This window comes from Lepisma saccharinum, chromosome 19 (genome assembly GCF_977018435.1).
Source record: "Lepisma saccharinum chromosome 19, izLepSacc3.1, whole genome shotgun sequence".
In the NCBI taxonomy this organism is placed as follows: Eukaryota; Metazoa; Arthropoda; class Insecta; order Zygentoma; family Lepismatidae; genus Lepisma; species Lepisma saccharinum.
Genome location: NC_139247.1, coordinates 58,702,181 through 58,725,750, shown reverse-complemented (window position 1 = coordinate 58,725,750; position 23,570 = coordinate 58,702,181). Strand labels below are relative to the sequence as shown.

Genomic DNA, 23,570 nt, shown 5'->3' with positions numbered 1-23,570 from the left:
GCTGATCCTGTTGTTGTTATAGCATAGAGGACGGAGCTCTCTCTCCTGGAAAAAGGAGTAATTTTGCCCAGTTGTGTGGTCAAGTCGAGATACAATCAGGGTTATACAAACAGGGCGAACCCATTGTATTTTGATGGAACATCGCGATTATACGGTCAAATAAAACAGCCCGAGAGAGAGAGAGAGGAGGGAGAGAGAGAGAGAGAGAGAGAGAGAAAATGCATAGAAATGGACGGCCAGAACTAAAGATAAGTTACGATGAAACTGCAAGAGAGGAATTCACCCAAAATTGCTAACTGATTCTATACCTTACAAGTTGGCCGTTATTCTATTCCTCAGCTAAACAACACGAGTGTTTATTCAGCGTTTCGTAAACGTGTTTATTCATTGTGGTGTGAAATTGAATTAGTTTTTTTGTGTATGTATACCCAACTACACACGCCTCTAATTCAGTGATATATTTGTTCTGTGTTTAACTAGATAATTACCCCAGGGCAATCCCCAAGAGGGGACACCTGGCTTATGATCCCTTGATGAATAAATCAATCATTTTTTTTCGCTTTTCAAATGCAACAAAGGCGACTGTAAATAGAAGAGTTTTAGTTCGATCGTTACGGTACGTTATTTTTGGGTGTTCACATATAAACAAACCTATACCCAGATGCAGTAAAATTCTACAGGATGTTTATAAACTTTTCTGCCACTTTGTCTAGTCGCGAAGATGAGAATGAGTGATGAAGGGACACTCACACAGAACACCCATGCCGAGGCCAGGATTCCAGCCCGATTTATGATTAGATCCCACCAACATCAACTTACAGAGCGGCGCATATTGTGTAAGTTGGGAACCCTGTCCTTGGGCAGGCGTACATGCGCAGAAACGTTTCCCTGCTAATTCCCAGGCCGGGATTCGAAGTCGCCAACTTCGATGACGAGATCGTAAGTCGACCACTAAACTCGCTCGGTCACCGACCAAGCATGTAAGTGATATCTGTGTGCGTGTGTGTGCAGTTAGAGAAAGATGGAGCTCTGTTGATAACATTACAAAGGGTGACTCTTTCTTTAGACAACCATGTATCATCCTCTCTTCCCCGTAGTACATACCTTGGACGTCACTATGCAGACTAGCAAGGCTAATGCGTTTGTAAAGGCCGACACAGCAGTCTCTGCCGCGGCGCAGGTCCCGATTTACGTTTCTTCTCCCTCCCTCTTAGCATCACGTGTTCTACCCTGCTCGCCAACATTCGCCATTGTTGCCAATTGTCATACCATTCCTGGACACACTCGTAGTTGTTGCTTCTTTTATGCAGTGCTTGTGCATTGGCTAGCTAATAACTAGTGTTGCCAACTGTAACAATGAAGCACTATTTATATCACGTAAGGAGAAAGGCAAAGTGGCGGTGAGTATTGTTGGATTGGAAGCACCATATTATTATTTTAAGTGTTTGACCGGTTTGACCTTGTGTGCGTTTATTGCGTCTCGTATGTATGAGAAATCGCATGTATTTGGCTAGTGAACGTTAAATTCTATAATGTCTCTAGTACTATTGTTCATATTTCAGAATTGCTTAAGAGAAATAAATTATGAGGATGCATGAGAATTCCAACTCTCGGCTCCGGCACTTGTTCTTGTAGGAATTGTATGAAAGATGCTGTTATTTTTGCTGCTTAATGCAATGCATATTGGTTTTGTTTTTTGTGTTTGTTAAAATTGGCATGCTTTGATGGGTGACAAGTTCATAACAAAAGAAAACGCCGCGCGGCTTATTGTCTCGCGTTAATGTATGAACTTCTTATTCTTGTTATTGTTGCGGAAGCAGGCATCGTTTGTAAATGTACATCAAGGCAGCCGACTGTCGCCCATCACAGAGAGGCAGTAATACTGCTTAAGAAGTGTTTGTGGTCTATTGTCGTGGTTCAGCACGTTCGCAGGTTATTAGTTCTCAAACCAGTGGTAGTGTCAGTCGTGTATCAATTGCATGTCGTTGCAGTTCCAGTACCAGTGTGGACGGGCTTATTTGGAGTGAACAGTTAAAAAATGCCAGCTGGACCATTAATGCAATGGAAAAAGAATAAATTGTTTACTTTATTTGAAATCACTATAAAGACGCCTTCTTTGCATCATTTTGTGTAATTTTAAGCATGTGGTAGTCCATATTTAGCGACGTTTTAGTCCATATGTATGTACATATTAATCTCAGCCCTGATTATAATGCATGGCGTTTAAAACTCAACGTTAGATAGAGCTGATTTCTCTAACAGCTGTGCCTCGGCGCACTGTAGCGATTTTCCTATCGGACAGATTAGCAACACTGGTTCTTGCGTTGTGCCGCGGCAGATACTTGTGGGTGACACTCTACTCACAGCCAGCACGATCCTCTGCAGATCTCCGTGGCGGAGTGGCTAACACAGCGAGCTACGAGGCCAGGGACTCGGCCTGGGCAGATGTGCTCCTTGTGAGTGCCCCTTCAACAATTTCACCATATCGTCTCTCATACTCTTCTTCGCGATTAGTGGCAGAAGCGAAGTAAAATAAACCCGTTCAATCAATGACGTATAATCCTTTATGGAGCTCGTGTTGTGTCTAGTCCATGTGTGTTTTACCTTTTCACCAATATACCTTCGCCATTAACGATAAGTGGTAAAACAGAGAAGTAAACTCAAACACATGAAATCAAATGAGAGAATGTTAAATTCTTTCCACAGCATAATAATCGCATACAGTAAAACAATATTTCTAATTATCCGGCCTCGTAGCTTTATCCTGATAAATAAGACTTATCGAATTCGAACGGAGAATATTTAAGATAAAAATCACACTAATTTGCCTGTCTTGTACAAGGCATCGTTTCCACATTTCAGCTAGAGCGTGTCAGTTCTCATAAAAACCTTTGCATCCTCTTTATACGATCAATAACCGTACCTGGATACACAAGCTGGAAGAATGCTGGAACATTCATTTTTCAATGTGTGGAAACAAGAGGTGACAAAAGCGATTATTCAGCTTTACGACTTTCAAAATTACGCTAAAACTGTTGCAATGATCGTTGAAAACCGTGGGGGACTCTGTCAGAAATCATTAGCAACTTTGAAGGATAGGGGAATTCGAAAATTGCATTTTGGAGAGTCGAGTATCGCTGGGATTGTAAATATAAAAGATTCGGTAATAGCTCTGCTGCTGCTCTGTAATGTGTTTTCGGAATGTGGACTCCTTTCGTCGAATAGGACTGTAAAGTATCGTATTCAATGGTCTCTAAAGCAGGATAATGTGTTCACACATTACATGCGGGTTTCTCTCGTTTTCCCCTTTTATATCAGTCTTTGTTTGTAGTAGCATAAAGTTCTACGAAAGCAGAAAGCGTATTCGTATTCTGCACCTGTGTATAACCTCTGGAGGTGTGAACTCCGTGTCAGAGGGATGCTTTGATCATGTAATGTTGGGTGGGATATTCTTACTAGTTCTCTAAATGTTAGTGACAATAGTTATTCATTAACATCATCCATCGTCTAGTGTTTTTATCTATACACTACGTGTTATCTACTCACTACGTCTCTCTCGCCTTCAGATGAACACATCTATCTTTGCCGGTTGTGACGAATGAACCTACGTCAGATCTCTGATGATTTTACTGCAAATCTGGTTCGCGAGCTAACTACTTTCGGAATCTAAGCATAGAGAAGTGGCATCATTTTCTTAATTCTTGACATGGAAAAGAAGCTCATAGATTGTTTGATTTGTTGCTTTAAGTCCACTTTATGCACAGAAAGGCCAATCAGGACTGAACGTACAGTTTAAAGTGGGATCCGAACCACTATGTGCCTCCACCGGGTATCGAACCCGGGGCCCTTTGATTACCAGGCGGCGGCGCTACCAATGTGCCATCGGGGAGGCCCAGAATCCCGTAGAGAAAGAGGCACACTGCAGATGCTAATCTCGAAACGTAAAACGGACAAAATATAAAAATGCTACATTAGGTCACTGTGTGTCGATCGCTGGTATAACAGGATATGTACTATAATAACAAATCCAGAATTGTTGACTTTTTTTTTTAGTTTTTCATAACCTTTATTTATTCCACTCCTACTTATGTGAAATTATCAAATTATGAAAACAAACCTTTATTTAATAAAAAAAAAAACCAACCAAAAGGCAACTTTGGTTGAAGCTGGAAAGAATTAGACTTGGTTTATCTACTAATGCATCCTAGATTGCATTTGTCAGACTAGCGTGGCTCTGGCGTATGGACTTACAGCCAGTATACTATTACGTGTGGCTCTTGTTATTATCCCTACATACCACCATTCATCCTCACCTTCGGAATTAGCCAAAAGGGGACAGAAAAGTGAAGTAAAATAAACTAAGTCGATCAACTAGTCATTGTGATAGCAAAAAGTCGTGACCACAAGTATAATTTATTGACATCTTCACCTACTAGTTCATTTCTTTACATTTCCTTGACTTCCATGACATTCTTGACTTGTAGACAGTCTGTATAACGGTTTGACTGCGAGAGGTTGGATTTATGCTTAATTCCGAGGAAGCTCAAATGATGTTATGCTCTGTTGCCACATCCCAATCTTTAATAGTGATTTGCATAAGCGATGGAGAATGATCACGTACAGTACAGGTTAAAACAACTAAACACCGATATTAAACATACTAATGTCATCACCGTATTTCCTCTGGTTCGTCGGTTGTGTCGCGTCGCGGCGCTGTGTGATCAGTTGGCTGTATCAATATTGGGCACCACCCAACCACCACCTAAGCCCACTACTCGCTTTGCCTGCTATCTTACGACTCTCATCGGCGACCGGTCGTCTCCAGGGAGATGGCTAGCGTCTTTGATGACGTAGCAACTTATTTCAGGCTCGCGACAAAAATCTTTCAAATATTTGCACCAAATATGATATATTATGCTCTTTAATGTCATTTTAATTATCTTACAAAATAGAGTTATGCATATTGTAATTTAGATACTTCTCAAAATTACAATAAACGTTGAGTTTTGTTTATTTAAGTCCACTTTATGCAGATAAATGCTAATCGGGACTGGACCTATAGTTTAAAGTGGGGATCGGAATCACTATGTGCCTCCTCCGGTATCACACCTGGAACCCAAATATTACAAGGTAATGACGATACCACTGCAACAACATTACATTCTCGTTGGGCTATAATCAGTGCTCGAAGTGGTAGAGGTATCGTGGGATGATGCTATACTCTAGTTCAGAATATCTGCGCAAAGCATCCTCCCAAATAGGATAATTTTCATGAGCATGCCCCCACTTGATTCACTCTCTACATGCTTATCCAAACAAGCATCCCCAACCCATCTCCAAACTTGATCAAGCATCCCCCCCAACTACAAAGGCTGTCGCAGAGAAGGTAAGACAGATCTTTTCCTGGCTTGGCAACACTGCCTATGGTTTCGGCACTAGTCGCGTCGTGCAGGATGACTCATTCTGTTTCCGTAGCAAGTTGTCACATGTTGCGAAACCACGTTAGTAAGAATCTGTGTTGATTTACGTGGAACGTGTTTCGTTTACCCCTCCAGGTTTTGGGTATAACATTGCTTTTCGCGATGAGTATTCAAGATGAACAGTGACATGCCATAACATTTTGTTGGCGTTTAGGGAAAAGTGCTGCGGTAGCATATGCAATGTTTCAACAGGCATATGCCGATCAAGACAGACTGAGTAGAGCCACAGTATTACCAAGGAGTCATTGAGATTCTGCGCCAGCACGTAACAAAAAAGAGGCCACATTTGAAGAACTCCTTCACATTGCACCACGATAACGTACGCCCGCATACCGAGCGGGCTTTTCAGGATTACGCGACGAAGAGAAAAATAGAAATTTCCCGCATCCAGCATACAGCCCGGACCATGCACCCTGTGACTTTTGGCTATTTCCACTTTTAAAGGCCGCTTTACGTGGTCGTCATTTCATGACGAACAAAGAAGTGACCACCGCAGCGCAAGTTTTCTTCAGTTCACTACCTGACGACGAATTTTCAAACACATTCACAAAGTGGCAGGAGCGTATGGACGCTTGCTTAGCTGTCAATGGTGCTTATTTTGAAAATAAGATGTACGTCTACTCGATAAGGCTGATTCTGAATAAAAAAAATTGTTGTTTGTAATTTTTTTGTTTCATTTTAATGATTCTTGGAGGGGTCAATGTACATGCTTGTCTTTTAACTGTTACGCAGTCACGACTTTTTGACCTATTGCTCTCATTTTGGTCTCAATCGGCAGCTAATGAACCAAATTCTCACCCTAGTACATTTGCTAGCCAATGGAGGTCGCTGTTTTCCTATACAGGAATTATTCTCACCTTCTCTGCGACAGCTTTTGTATTTCCACTTCGAGCACTGGCCATTATCTCTTTTTGTGATTAAAATATGAAACGGGACGCTAATGTTCGGTATAATGCATTACGAATGACTGATTTGGAAAGGTTCAGTCAACAAAAGATGGATCACGGTAACATTCTTGAAAACTTGTGAACGCCGATGCGAGTTTCAATATCTCTTAATCTTCAATTACGTGCAGTAAAGAAATGATTGACAAGGTTGCTCTCTACGTAAATATCTTTCCCTATTTTATAAATGGTTTCTGAATTGAGGGATCGAAATGGAAGTGAACATTGTTCTTTCTTTTAAAGTTTCTTGGCGCCGCAGCGTGTAAGTTCAGTTAAGGTTATTTCAGGGAGGTTGTGCGAAGGGGAAGGAGTGATTCTTTTATGAGCATCAGGTGTTCTCATCTCAGCAAAGATCCTTTACTGTGGAAGAAAGCTAGTGGAGTGAATGACACTAATGGACAGGAGCATCTGCGTTAGGAAAGCCATCATCAGAGCCACCTTGTGAGAAATTTCATAATTGCCTTGCGCGGCGGGGAAATTCCCTTTTCGGTACAACATGAAGAAATAGGTTCTTACCCTCATACCACCATGTCGTAAAGCCCTGCACCATTAGCATTTGGAGAACGCGTGCTTAAGATGAGCAATTATGAGTATGCAGAGTATAAAGACGTTTTTACGACTTGTTAGCCATTACGTTAGAGGTTAAGATGTAGAACCGCTAATTAATTATGTAACTGTTTCCTAAGCACAAAATATACTGCTCAAAGCTAGTTCCTGAGTCAATTTTACACCAGATAGGATACTGAAAATGGGTTCGATTTGATAGAATGAATTAGGTTATGGGGTTTGACTTTGAGGAGAGACCCAAATGCCAAGCTCTCGTTCACGTATACCCTGTTCCAGCTAACTGTAGAGCAGGGCAGCGCATAGCGGCAGAGGAGGAGAACGGAAGTCGAGTGGTGAAAGCGCAACGTTGTCAACCGTACAGTCCTGACCGTACATGCACAGACATTTCCTGGCATCTACGGACGTAAGGTCCGGACCTTAGACCGTACGCTAAATGCATGGCTTGTCAAACTTTTCACTTACAGTTTCATCCCTAATATTTTCCTGAGAAATTATTAAACCAAGCGTGGTGACAAAAATACGGTGTGTCTGCCAAGTGCGTACGGTATTATCCTTTTTAAAGGTTTGCAACGCTGACAGAGAAGCAGGGAAAGCGGGTACCTCCAGTCGCCCATTACGCAATCCCGTTTCTCTCACTGTTCATTGGTGGAGCCGTCTCGCGTCACTACTTGCGCAGAGACTTGTTCTCGTTCGCCCGGTCTACAGTTACCTGGTACGGGGTTTAGTTATCTCTGAACTGCATTTTTCACACTAACGAGACTCTAACGCCTGGATATGCAGCCAGGGTAATCATCTGCTAGGATTGTATTGCGTTTGTTCCTATATCCATCTCATGATTTCGCCATTCACCGTTGTTGCAGAAAATCGATGTGACATAATCTAATTCAATCAACCAATGAATTAAGTTATCTCATGTCGCTTCTCTCAAAATTTGGCTAACCGCGAAGATGAATTGACCGATGATTTCGTGAAATTATTTCAGGACTCTCAAAAAGAACACCCGTAAGGATTCGAACCCGTAACCACTGGCGTCATAGCGCGCTGTAGGGCAGATTCGAACCTGGAGATTAACTTGGGGAGAGAAATAAAAAAAAATTGAAACCCATAATAATATCATTCAAGACTATTTTGATAAATAACTGTTGCATTTTGTAAAACCATAAAAACAAATGTAACTTTGCTCCTCAGGAGGTTAAGAAAAGCAGCATTATCTTGTACATTTTATAAATCTTAAACTTTTGCACATTTCCGAGGCAATTAAGTACCTGCTCTCACTGTAAACTGAATCTCGAGCCTTTACGTTTCCCTTCAGCTTTAGCAATGAATATCCAGTTCGATCGCGTAGCGCGTGGACTGGCCACCGAAGTTCTCGAGTTCGAATCCCGGCCAATGGATGTCCCTTCATCGATGTCTTCCAATCATCACTCATTCTGACTGTCGCGGTTAGCCAAAAGTGTCAGGGAAGCGACGCAACATAACAAAATGGTGTTGGAAAGAGTTGGAGAAAGGAGAGCATTGCTGTACATGATCATAAAAAGAGAAAGAAAATAGCTAGGAAGCTAAGAAGAAGCTGCCTACTACAAGATTCACAGGACGAAATGAAATTCGAAAATGACGAATCAGGGAATATTTGGAAAGCCCGTAAAAGAGGTTAAACGATAAAACTGTCCTCATAATGAACACATTCGGATGTCTGGACATTTCGGATAATTCGAATATCGGGATAATCCAGATAATTCGGATATCCGGATTATCCGTACAGCCTGATTTTAGAATGTCCGGATATCAGAATATCCAATACCCGGATATATGACGGATAGAAAATTATCGAATATCAGGAATTGCCCATCACAGTTCAAAACCTTCTTAAGACAGAGAGCGATGAACGTATGAACATCAATTTTCCAACTCCACTAAGCGAGTCGCTAAGATGCAGATGAACTATGGGTTGATCAGAGGAATGAACAAACATTGTGGCACGCTCACTACCAATCCGCGTGTCGAACATATCCATATGGCACAATTTCCCAAGGGATATCCGCATGATATCCACAAATGTTCATGTCAGATCCAAGTATATTATCAATAAATCAATTAGGTGTTCATGGGATATCTCGCTCCGAATATCATTTGGACATCAATGGCATCGATAACCAGAGAATCTCACCTCCTGGGTATGTTCAAACATAACCCGCAGAGTGTCCAAAACATATCCTTCCTATATATCCTAAGGATGTCTCGTGGACAGACATGTTGATAGCCAGGGCATAACCAATGGATATGTATTGGATATCAAGAACGTCGGCATGAATATCCAAAGGATATCTACTGAATTTTCCTGGATATCCTGAACTTCGGCATGAATATTCGGAAGACATCTATTCAATTTCCCCTGAATGTTTCTGTACTGTATGGGTGGGTAGGACGTTCCCACAAGGGATGAAAGCAGATACTTGTTCAAAATCTTGTTTTAAATCCATTTTATGCACAGATAGGCGAATCTGGATTGGACCTACAGTTTAAACTGAAATCCGAACCAGAGTGCTTCTTGCGGGTATCGAACCCGGGACCCCTTGATTACAAGACGACGACGTTACCACTACGCCATCGTGTGGGCCTCTCCTCAGATAATGAAAGAATACTCTATGATGCATCCGCATTCGAGTCAAGACGACAAATCAAAGAGGAAACATCGCGACTCCGAAATTCTGACACAGAAACATATTCCCCAGGATTTTCTCTCCGTTAACATCACGTTGGGAAATTTCCCCATCTCAGCAAAGTTCGATTTTCGTCACTGCAGATACCCTCCTTCCACCATCACCGTGCGGTGTAGCGCGGTTATCCCAGACAATGTTGCTTTTTCCTCGCCTGTCGGAGTTCTGCTGTCCGTAATAGGATTGAAAAATCTTCGCGTCCGAGGGAAAGGTGAAATCTTCGATCGCAATGTCAATGGCTCCTCTCTGTAGCCGTGCGGTATTCAACTAACTTCTGCAATTCAAAACCTCTATGACACCCTATCTGTTCCTATTTCGTGGAATAATGTAGAACAATTGAAAGTCTGTACTTCTAGGCAACGCATCAATTTATTTGGTTCATTTTACTCCACCTTTCTGCCACTTTTCGCTAATCGCGAGGTTGAGAATGAAAGGACACCCACACTGAACATCCATACCCAGGCAGGGATTCCAACCCAGGACAGATAGCGTCGTAACGAGCTGTGCTAACAAATCCGCTACGGAAGTCAAGAATGCATAAAGTTAAAGTACGAGAGTGATAGCCACATGAAATTTTCAAAAGTTGGACAAAAATTACAGCACACACTGTATACAACTAAATTTAACATGAAGTACCAACTGTTATTTACATAACGACCACAATGTTGCAACAGGCATCAAGTGCGCTCGAAAATGATATTTTTGTCATTTGTTTTGAAGAAATATAGCTCCTTCTCCACATACAGTATGCGCCAAAATATACAGTACTGAAATGAAAAGATGAACAAAAGTATAAGACATGTTACAATATAGTGACTGGTCTATATGCAACCCAAATAACAATCGTGCCTTTTGGGTTGCATAACTGTAACTGTAACCTAAGGTTAGGTTGGGGCATGTGGAGGGGACGATTGTCATTTGGGTTGCATATAGACAAGTCATCTTTTTCAAACTCGGTCCACCTTCACGACCGCTTCCGTATGAGCGGAAATAATGATCAACTATGAATACTTTTTCCTCCGTGGAGAGACCCATTTCCAACAACAACTGCACAACACAACTTCCTTTTCACTACTGCGAACACGTGCAGCTGGAGCTATGCCCCGTCGACAAACGCAACCACGTGTTCGAGATGCGCGAGTTTCAGTACTGTATATTTTGACGCATACCGTACTTGCACCAATGAAGAGCAGTGATTTCTTGACGAAAAGATTCTCTCACAAGTTTCCACAACTCACCTGGTCGATAGCCCGAGAGAAACGTTTCATAATTTGTCGCCAGGAAAAAGCTTCAAGACTTATTTCAAGATTTCCAGTCACCCGAAAGACGAAAACGTATATACATTCTTCAGCAAATGTAATTGAGGTTATGTATGTATGCATCCTTACTACATCAGCAAGTTTACGGACTGAGAAAGAAGTTCTACAATGGTCGCAGTTCGCGGTCAGATGTGCGGATATATTTTCGCAGTAGCTCGCACAAGTTCATCCCAAAGATTGTATTGGATTTTATGTAGCATCACTTTTATGCCACCATTGGCTTATCGCGACGATGAGATTGAGTGATAATATGATAAACTTTATGGACTCTCACAAGGAATGCCCATACCTAGCTAAAATTCGAACCCGGGACTGTTTATGTCGCTGCGCACTGTGCTAACCACTTTGCCAAAAAGGTCGACCTTATCCCAAAAATTATTCCTTAGGTATGCAGTTACTAACACAGACTTGAAGATGTAGTAAATCAGCAATGGATCTATGTTAAAATACAGCAAACGTCTACAACGGTACATGTAAAAAACTACTACAGAAAAACCAAGGCTCCGTGCCGATATCTACACCCTGGATTTTGACTACATTTCAAATATTTTCGTCAAATAAATAAGTTTCTGCTAACAAAGGGTGTTTCTAAATATCGCGGAAGGTATATTTGTACCTCTACGGCTACGAAACGTAAGTTTCTTCGATATTGAAGCCCCTTACGTACGTAGCTTCTATACGGCTTTTCAGGGCTTCCATAATGGATTCATGTCACAGGCGCACGTCTACACATTTTCTTTCTCGTGTTATGATTGACTTGTGCAATGGGATAATTTGCGATACATTATTTGCATGACGTATTGGCGGGTTGGAGATTTCAGACATTGAAATTGATTTGTGTGACAACGTTTACAAATTTGTGTGACTTCAACCATCATTTCGCTGCGCTGCCTGGACACGGACGATTTTCCTGATGACCACCGCACCGCCAGAACGTCTATCATGGCCGAACATGACAGTGTAAAGATAAACGAAATATCTGTGGTAAAAGTTGGGAAGCAAGGTAATCTAATGCGATCCCCTACTACAAGCTTTAACATCCTTTAGAGTTATGCAACCCGTCATTTAGTTAAGTTGGTTGGGTTGCCTACCCGCAAGGTTTAAAGGTTAAAAATGTAGCTTGGCTTAGGCAAAACCTGGTTGGACAATAGCTATACGTTACTGTAGAAAAACGCGTACACGTGGCATTTGGTAGATAGTCGTGGTAAACGCACAGACACGAAAAAGGGCACTGCGTAATTTGCATGGTCGTTGAGAGAAACTCCAATGTAACTCAAGCCCATTGAGAACGTAGCTGCTAATTAGTGAACGCTTCTTTGCCCCAAACACTAGAGTCTGGTTATCGACAGAGAAAGATGAGATCACGAGATGCTGATGGTGCCCTGGGCTTTCAAGTACCTGCAGTGGATTGCCGTGTGGAGATTGCAATAGCCGGATTCATTAGAACGAATACATAGGTATCTAGTTTCGTTGCCCTTGGTGAATTGAACGAGATAAAAATTGCTTCATATGGAATTTCAATATCGGCATTTTCTTTCTAAGGTATATGTATAGAATTTTCTGCAAAAGAAAACCTACACGACGATGTTTATATTTAAAACGTTTCACGTTCCCTTTCATCTCCGACTGGATAATTTCGACGTCGAGTTATCAATACATGTACATGTTTATCTCAGTCTAATTCTAAACCTAGAAGTCCGAAGGCCAGCTTGGAAGTCTAGCGTTTTAAGAATTCTTCTTTTCAATCATTAAAATTCTCACGTGGGTATGGGTGTTCTCTAAGTGTCTATTCATCAATTTCATCACATAATAAATCATCCTCATCTTCACGATTAACCAAAATGGCAGAAAAGTGAAGCTTAATAACAAAAATCCAACAGTCGAAGGGGTCTTGAGTTCAATTTCCGATTACGTCACTTTGAATAGTGATTCTAATCCAACTCTGAACTGCCTCCATTTTAAATTGACCTATCTGAACCTACAGACGAATTAAAATGAACGAACCTTGGTATCTGTTTCACAGAAATACCGAATGAAATAAAATAGAGCATCCAATAGAAATGTTACACAATTTATTAAGTGTGAAACGCTCATATTTTGATTGTTTTCACGTCGTTTAGGCTGATCACGACGATGAGAATGGATGCTTGATTTAATCGATGAACAGAGGATTACAGAACATACTCATCCTTGCATCAGGACACAAACCTGGAACCTTCAATACGAGAGATTCAACCTAATAATGCTTTTCAACTTAATCACGAGCAATTGTGTTAAAATAATATTTATTTTGTCTCTACCTCTTCTTACATAAATATATAATAATTCCGTGAGACTTTTGAGAAAACGTACTTTATTCCTTACATTGATTACTATGAATTAAACTCACCAGTGACAGGACACTATTAATGACAGTAAAAGTACAGCAAAGTATATGACTGACCAATTTTGCCCATAGCTGCGTTCTTTGGTTTCAGGCTGGTTCGCTAGATGTCACTTGTCTATGTGTTGATATCATTTTGTTTCCAATTTCTTTTTAAAATAGTTACCGAAGTTGGTGGGCCTGTTCTTGGTCTGTTTAGAGTTCAGATGTTGAGAGGGATTTAATAGAGTGTATTCTATTTTAAGGAAATATAGAAAATAATAATAAATTATGTAATGACTGCGAACAATGGGTATATTTACCCTCTATTTCAAAGTTATATGTGCAGTTCGCTTTTCAACCTTACATTAATCTATGTTCTAAATCATTATACACATATACGGTGACAATTACACAACTTTAAAAAGTCACCAAACGAAAAAATACGTGTGCATTATTGTCACAAAACCAATTCACTTTCATTCCACTCCATAGGTTTTTATAAAAATAATGTCTAGTTACATGAATCTCATCGGTGTAGAAACATAAAAAGATACCTTGCATTAATACATGGTTTTCTCAGTTAGGTTGCAAAACTTGAAGATGTACAAATTAAGGAAGAAATTATAGTTCTTGTACAATATTGGCCTGTTGCAAGAGAATCAATGTTGAAACAAGCACACGACCCGCATCCTCTTCTGCCCGCATGTGTGAACACGATCGTTCCTTTAGGTGATGGTAGGAATGTTGGTATTCCACAACGCACGTGTACAAGTATGCGTTCATGCAACGTACTTGCTTAATATGTTGCTCTGCATCGCTTAACTAATCATTTCAGCCGCATTGCACGATTGTGTTCGTATAAATTAATGGGCAAAACCATTGGTTGTTACATTCTTGTAAACACTTTGTTCAACAACGTTTACAAGATTTATGTTTTACCTGGTAACTCAAAATTGTGTATATTCACTACAATATGCTTTAGAAGCCAACATATGTGAATGTAAGGTGTTTTGCACAAAGAGAAAAGGTCTAAATCGCGCTGGTCCCTGTGGCGGAGTGATTAGCACATCGCGCTACGACGCCAGGGGTTCCGGGTTCGAATCCCGGCCTGGTCATGGATGTTTGTGAGTGTCCATTTATCAATTTTATCATATCATCACTTATCCCTCCCTATCTTTGGAAATGACCCAAAAGTGGCACAAAAAACGAAGTAAAATAAAGCAAGACAATCAATCAATCTAATTGCAAAAACGTACACTTCTATTAAAAATATAAGTGTTATGCTTCGCCTTTTACACTGTAATATACCTTGAAGGCATGTAAGGGTATGGGAACCCAAATGTGTCAAGCAGCACCACGAAGCAAACGCCTTAATCGCTCCTTTCTTTACAATTGCCCCAGAGTCCTTATTCATTAGAGACAGGAAAACTCCTGAATCTCTACATGAAGTGACGATACTGGAAATGGTACCACCTGAAATCGCCCATCCCGGAAATCGAAGCAGGTTCTCCCACGTAGCAAGTCAAAATGTCTACTTTTTAAATGTTGATACTTGGATGCAGAACCACCAAATTAAAATGAATTTCGGTAATATTATCACATGGACGTAGAGTTTCTTTACAATTACAGGGTGTAAGACAGAGCGTAACGAGCTGATCGTCGTGGCGGAGTAGTTACAACAACGCTCCACGACACAAGGAGTTCTGGATTCGAATCCTCACCTTGCCATGGGTGTTTTTTTGTGAGTGATTGTTCCCTTATCAATGTAATCATATCATCAATTATCTTCATCTTCGCGATTAGCCAAATGTGGCAGAAAAGCGAGATACATTAAAACGAACCAACCAATGAAATCAAAAGACTTATGAAAACAAACAGATTGTCCCCGTCTGTAGAGACACCGGCTTCAAACTTCACAGGAAACGTTACAACACTGTGCAAATTTAGTTTACATATTCGTTAGTTCTCAGACTGTATAGTATAAATATGGCACCCTGTAGCATCTAAGGAAGAATCTTCCCTACAAATGAATATTACCAAAATTGCAGTAGCGCAGAAAATACATTAAAAGCATTGTGAACAAAGTATTGGGTGAACAAACGGGGGAAACGATCGTCAATTTGCAATTTTATTGCAAAGTTCGAACGAACTGAAAGTGCAGCGCAACAGCTTCTGTGATGGAAAATCCTCAATGTAGGCTTATCACGTGATTACCAGTGAGGGGAGTCACACAAAGCACATCATTTCATAAATTCCATGAGCCTCCCGATAGCGTACTGGTGACGTCGTCGCCTTGTAAACAAGAGGACTCGGTGTCGATACCCGGTGGAGGCACATTAGTTCGTATCCCACTTTAACCTGTAGGCCCAGTCCCGATTAGCATGCCTGTGCATAACGTGGACTTAAAGCAACAATCCAATTCATAAATTGCATGAGTGCATATGTAATTTCCATTTTGAATTAAGAGAACATTTGCTTTTGCTGCAGACTTATGACTGTTTCGTTTCGCATAGTCGCTGATCTCCGTGGCGGAGTGGTTAGTACAACATGCTTGGGACCTCCCCGATGGTGCAGTGGTAGCGTCGTAGCCTTGAAATCAAGGGGTCCCGGGTTCAATACCCGGTGGAGGCACATAGTGGTTCGGAACCCACTTTAAACTGTAGGTCCAGTCCCACGAAGTGGACTTAAACACCAACAAGTCAACAAGTACAACGTGCTACTACGCCAGTGGCCCATGTTCGAATCCGGGCCTTAGCGTAAGTTTTCCGTCATTAATTTCATCATATCAGCACTCATTCCCATCTTCGCGATTAGCCCCAAGCGGCAGAAAAGCGAAATAAAATAAAGCAAAACAATCACATTTGGGCAAAGTCCTCTGTTTACACCCTGTATGTAAGTTAAGCTTCAAGGTATAAGCATACAATGGTTTATAACATTTATCGACGTCGTAGAAAGGTACGAAAGCAATGCAAATTGGAAAACAATACTGAGCAGAGCATTTTAGAATGGAGGGGAAAATACACACATTGCTCCTAGTCATTAAGAACGTTAATATCGTAGTGTATACGGTATAATTATGATCCTTTAATTGACTCTTCTAAAATCAATACAAACGCGATTATTACCAATCTACTCGTCGTTCAACGCGGACACGAATTTTTAATTGCAATCAACAATTTCAAATTTGATCGAATCAACTCCATTATTTAGTATGCGAATTTGTCGCGCGAGGCGCAAATGATGTGATTTTTGACACTTCGCTTCGCATTTTGACACCAAATGAATACTTAAAAGTTTAGTTTAAAATTTATTACCGATTTTGCAGGTAATAGAATTGTCTTCTGCCAATATCTGATTTCATTTTTTAAAAAATATAAATCAATGAAATAAGTTACAGGTGCATATATTTTTCAAGCGATACTCACGTAATGATCAGAACTTAGTATCCCAAACTGTATATTAAGTCCCAGAATAACCTCTTTCAAATCCCCCTTAGAAGACCATAGATGGCAGCACTTGAGCCAATGAGAATGATGTGAAAGTTATTTCATCTAATTTCTAAAAGCAATCCTAGGATAGATATATTTAGATGTAATTCTCACTTTAGTTCTATTAAATTATTTCTTGTGACTCCATCTATAGTTCTATTCATGGAATCTGTGTGTACAAAGCTGTGTAACTGCAACATTAGTTCTATTTATTCATTTTTATATCCAATTAGTAATCCATGAAACTGTAACGTTATATTCGTAATTACATTGGGTTTGTAATCAGGATATCGTGATACTGCAACTTTAGTTCTATTCATTGAATTTGTGTGTGCAATTAGTACGCCATGTAACTGTAACTTCAGTTCTATTCATTGAATTTTTGTGTGCAATGGAGACGCCATGTACGAGTAACTAACTTTTGTTCTTGTTACTGAATTTGTGTGCACGATTAGGGCTGTGACTAGATCTATCCATTGAGATTTTGCATGCAATGAGGACGCAGTTTTAAATTAGCTTGTTGAATTATATGCCTCACACTTAAGTTTAATTTTAACTGTATTATTTTTCTGTATATATTATTTTCTATTACATTTCCGTTTTCACTATTGCTATTAAATGTAAATTGTAGATTTTCATTTTGAAATGACATACTCCTTGTCAATTATCTTAAATATATTCTTAATGTTTATGAAATTATGCAATTGCAATATTTAACATTGTAATTGGACATGCCCCTGCTCTGTTCAAAATAAAGGGATTTCTTCTTTTATCATCACAGTGTAGTAACATTTGATTAGTATTTCTGCACACATGATTATATATCGTTCCTTTCTATACGAGAGGTATGTCTCTAAAGAAAATACCACTCACGCTTGTTCATCGTTATGCAGTAACGTAAGCAAGTTCCAAAGAACCATTTATTACGCACAATTACATTTCCAGACAGATTTGGTGCTATGTGATGGATTAATTGTTGTTGGGTGACTCATGCCTCTCTGCTCTGTCCAACTATTGCCTCTTACTTCTCAGTCTCATTTTATAACCTCACTGCATGACCACCCTTACCACATCTTACTCTGCACATTGGTCGTCAAGATGGCGCACTGGTAACGTCGTTGTCTTGTAATCAAGGGGTCCCGGGTTCGATACCCAGTGGAGGTACATAGTGCTTCCGATCCCACTTTTTAAACTGTAGGTCCAGTCCAGTTTAGCCTTTCTGTGCATAAATTGTACTAGAAAACGAACTCAACATCAACAAACTCAACTCTCGCACATCTCAGCATTCCAAGTCATGTTTCTTCCGTACTTCACTTTTGCCTACGCACATTAACATCTGCTGTTTTATGTTTTCGTAAATAAACTAATCAAGTTAACTAATGGTCCATGAAACAAGCATCTTGAAGGCCATCCAGAAAATAAGTCATGAGGTGTGAACTGAAACACTGTACCAACCGTAGTACTATATTTTATCTCTATAGGAATAGCAATTCCTCCGTGCCGATGAACAATTGTATCAAGATAATAAATGCTATTTTCCAGCCCTATCAGAGAAACCAAATTTCACATTTGTACGCTTAGTAGTTTCTTTAATATATTCAATTTCACTGCTCAATTTTCCATAAAGGAATATTGATATTGTTTTATGGAATACAATTTTGTTTGCGAGCGAGAGTTCTAGCATTGCTGAGAAAAGTATTAGCTCCAGCGCTGACACAGCATACCCCTATGGACGTGAAGGTGTCAGATCCAATTAATGTGCCTCCCAAAGTAGGTTTATCGCCAATTAGAACACTGGATAGCCATATTTATCTTGTTAAGCCCGTATGATTTACCAAGTGAGCCAGTTGTGACAGGTTCAGAATGACAGTTTTCACACAAAACATGACAAATGGGGTTGTTAAAGAGCACGCTGTCTGGCAGTTGATCCCACCTTGGATATTGTACAGTTAACGTCAAAAGTAATCATATTTCAAGGGAAAACCACACGTATCAACAATGTCCTTTCCAATCACAGTGCTTCCTGAATGTTAGATCCTTATACGTAATACAACATCGGTATTGGAGATTTAACTCGGATTTCATACTGTTGATACAAAACCTTTCATTGAAGTATACGCAGTTTTAACTCTGAGAGTACGGTAAATACTAGGCACGCATGTCTAATTTGCAACTGCACGGTCAAGCGTCTATCCACACTACTCTATCTTCTTTTGGAATGTACCTGATAGAATTATATTTTATCCGCATGAATTAAATATAGTGTTAACGTTTTGTACTTATTATTTCGCAGCAAATCCAGCTCCATCTATACTAGAAATTATAGGTACGAGAATTATACTGAATACACATATGTACATTAAATATAGTAGTGTCTACATTTTGTAGTCATTGTTCGCAGCAATTCTGCTGTCTGTGCTAGAAAATATAGGTTCTAGAATTATACTGAATACGTAAACATTAAATATAGTGTTCATATTTTGAACTTTTGTTCGTAGCAATTGTGCATCGTCTATACTAGAAATTATAATGCTGTAATTATACTCACTATGAAGGCCCGGATAGTTATACACTTGAAATACATACAATACGTTTTCAATTATTAATTAAAAATGTGCAAATAAATATGCACTTTAGAAGAAAACAAACTCTTGTTTACTTTGTTGTTTTATAAATGAAAACAAAATTACATTCCTTTCAGATCATGGTTGCAATTGAGGACAACATGATATCTGAAATTTTCAACCTTGAAACTTCTCTTTTCGACAAAAATATTTTTATAGTCAGGAAAATATCCTCGCTCTACTTCACAAGATACAATTGGACAATATGTTAAAGCAACAGTAGCTGACAAGTCATTTAATTAATCGATTAATTTCCTTTATTTTAATTCGCTTTTTGTGCCATTTTTGGCTAATTTGCGAAGATGGGGATGAGTGATGAAATTGAGGAATGGACACTCACGAACATCCATGCCGGTATTCGAAGCCGGGACCCCTGGCTTCATAGCGCGATGTGCTAACGACTTCGCCTCTGGGACGGGCACTTCAAGTTAGAGATCATCTTCTATAGCCTGACCGTTGTCGCTTCTCTCTCAAAGCTATTCATTGTTGAGGACGACGAAAGAAGTGTTATCACCTTTTTTTCTAAAATAAAGTGGATTATAAACAGCAATGAAGGGAGGAAATAGAAAGTTATTTTATTATGAAGACAATATGTTCAACGTACAGACGTAAAATGCAATTTTAGGTAACCTTGATCTTCTGTACCCTCTGGAGAATGTAAAACATTTCGCATGGTTTATGAAGATGTTGTTCTTCATGAACGTTTTCAGTTGATATTAGGTCTCGGAAATGTGTTATTGTGAAGTAAAGTATGTCTGTTACCTTAGCGTGTTACTTTACCGTGTATCAGAACAACTCGAAGGCTTCGCTCAAGTGAATATAGCACCAGAAACGACATTCCACAACAGCAGCTATAATGTTAGGTAGTTAGGTTAGGATTGTTAGGTTTGGTACGGATAGTTATTTTCAACGTGTTCTCTCGCTATTTTAGTTTGCATACAAACAGTTTTAACTAACAAAAAGCGGTGAATATACTCTGAAATTGCAGATTTTAACTTACGTGGGGCATTATTTGGGATAAAATATCTCCCTCTGTGCTTTCCTAAAGCTGGAACCACTTTTACAGTATGTACAACATTGAAATCTGTCGATTAAAAGAAAATTCAAAGTAATTCTGGATGGGGTACAGTGGGTAAACGGCCCAAATTATAGTAGTACTTTTTGGCTCCAAAATATGCGAGAAATGTTTATATTTGATTCACATTTGCATATGCAATATGCATTTATAAAACAAGTTTTAAATATGCATATACATATGCAATATGCAAAATAAATAACTAACCTGGTCGTACTTATTAGATACAATAAATATAATGTCCATATCTAGATCTTTTCTATCATTTCTGCACAGTCTAACGAAAATATTGAAAACGTAACATTTTCAGATCAAATATAGGTAATGGTTTCAATTGAAAATAACAATTGCCTTGTAATATGAAACAGAGGAAGATGCGAGCTACTATACTTGGGATTGAGATCATTGTTCAAGGTAAACTGTTGCGCTAATAGTCGACATATATCATTCGCATGTTCTGCATGTTAACAGGAGATAATTGTACAATGCCTTAACGGACCAATTAACATGTTAACATACTCCAGTTTCCAAACACTCAAATCCTCAATTAAGCCAGACTAAGCATATTAGTGTATCGTAACTTTATGCCAACGTTACAACAGCCAAGTGTAACAATATACTGTACCAACAGTCAAATACGGTCCTTTGCAGTTGCGAAATTACGTTTGGATGCTTGCGGAAGACAGGAATGAATGCATAAATTACAGTACTCACCTACAGATGTAGCTAGCAGCCACAAACACCACAAGAGCAGGGGGAGCTCTTTCAACATATCCTGCTACATGGTCCCTCCTCGAGAACTATTAGGTCGCTTGCACTGCTCCTGCGGAAAAGATGAAACTCAGTCAAATAACTTAAGAATGAATATGAGGGAGCTGTCGGGTGTTGACTCCTACTGTGGAATTATCACAAATATTTTATTAGTTAATGGAGATGGATCGATATCCTGATCGGTGTTGATCGGCAACCAATATAATGTCGATATATGCTGATCGGCACCGATATAGTGCTAATAAATGCTGATCGGCACCGATATAGTGCTGACATATGCTGATCGACACAGATATGGTGCAGATATTATATGCTGCGCAGCACCAATACCAATATTATATCAATCCGATTCAATGTAAAAATGCAAATCGTCTTTGAAAAACATAAATGGTTAATTAAATGTCTTAATATACACAGAAGGTGACTATAGTGGGTATTATCTTTCGAAAACGCACTGTGTATTCAGGAATTTACTTTACAAAATCAGATAATACAAAGCAAAGGCAGCATTATTCCCTGTGTATTGAACCATGCCATGAATTCACATAGAGGGTGTGGAGGTAGTGTCATAAACCTTTCTAATCTTGGTTAATATTTATAAAAATAACGAAATGACAGAATTTTATCGGTAATTTTACCGATAACAGATATACCGATATTCCTATATCGGCCGAAACGTACAGGCTACCCATTAATCCGCCCACTTAGCACTAAAGTAGAATTAAGTTTAAAAAATGTACAATGAAAAAAATTTAAAAAAATATGGTACTGTGGTTTCAAAATTGCTGTTTTGAGACGGAGTTTACAGTTTATGTATTTTAAAGTAGCTCCTTCCAAAATCAAATCACTTCTTAATGTTTTCTTATCGCTGTCGATTAATTTTTCCGTATAAGCAACAGAACCCTAAAAAAAATTCATAACGTCGGTACTGACCGAATTAATCGCTCATTAATTTTACAATTTATTGTCACAAAATGTCCTTTCATCAAGTGCAACATGCACAAAGAAGCGAATGTTAACATCCGATTAGCCGTTTTCTCGAAAGTGGCTCAAATAATGTCCAATTGCTAATTATACAGATAAGCCCAAACTTATGCGAGAACTCCAGGCCACAATGACGTAACCAGGCTCTGAACTTTGGGCCGGAAGACCAAGGGGATTTATTTTGGTGGCGTTAGACCACAACCGCCGACGAAAAACGCTAATGTGACTGCGGTGACATTCTTTATCATGCGGTAACAAGAGTTTGGAGTCGTCTGACATAATACCATTCCCAAGATGGCTATCGCATGTAAAATCAGCCAAATGTCCTGCGGCTCTGTTTACACCAGTAGAAGAATAACCAGAGGCATGGCCAGGAATCTCGTAAGGGTAGGCATATGACCTTGCCCGAAGGTTATGATTTTTTTAAAGGGGCCCATCTTTTATCATGTTTACAAGTGTGTGGTGTTCATTTTAAGGATAGGTTGGCTACAGTGCAGATAACGTCTACGTTCTGAATCTCTTAGTGTAATCTAGTCACAATTTAGCATGAAAAAACTACAAAATCCTTAAATGAAACCGGATGGTACGGATAAATTAAGATTTATGATTTATAATATATGGCCAATATTTTAGGTACATGTTGCTTGCGTCTGTGGACAAAATTTACACCTGCTAGTGTTGCCAGCTAAGATGATATGCCCCTATAATATAACCTTTTCACTTAACCCACATATGCATCAAATAATACACTTAGCTCATATTGGTCGTAAATGACAGATTAACAAGGCATGAGTCATCAGACTTCTAAAAATGACCAATTGATAATTTCTTACACATTTTTCTCACCCAAAAATTGGAATTCTTGAAAACTTTTAACGCTGACTCCCGCAATTAATTAATTTATAGATTATTCTGTGTGACGTAAACTGATAAAGTTAAACATTGACAAACGTACTAATGGATGAGGCTTTATAGTGCAGAAAACCAGGTGTAAATCTCTCTTACGGTTTTCATATTATAAGCCATCAAAGTTTGGTTTAAACGACTTTTCAAACACTATGTATTAGCACCACTGTCTAGGTTGAGGCTGGCACTTCACACCATCGTCTTAGTATGATTTAATTGGTACGAATTTGAACTTGTTGAAATTGTTCTTCTGTTGAAGTAAGAGTACAATAGATACTTCATGCTGTGGCACGATTTCTCTATAAATGAGTTGCAGCGAGGATTAATACA

General features: G+C 39.3%; 1 protein-coding gene across 1 annotated transcript in view; it reads right to left on the bottom strand.

The window, feature by feature from the left end:
• The window catches only part of LOC146003168 (cell adhesion molecule 1-like), a 257,335-nt gene extending 235,931 nt beyond the window's left edge, over positions 1–21,404 (bottom strand). The window contains exon 1 of the mRNA XM_083141353.1: positions 21,294–21,404. Within this exon, the coding sequence (XP_082997479.1) occupies positions 21,294–21,351 (58 nt within the window). The 5' untranslated portion in view covers positions 21,352–21,404. The remainder of the gene's footprint in view (positions 1–21,293) is intronic.
• Between the last annotated feature and the right edge of the window lie 2,166 nt (positions 21,405–23,570).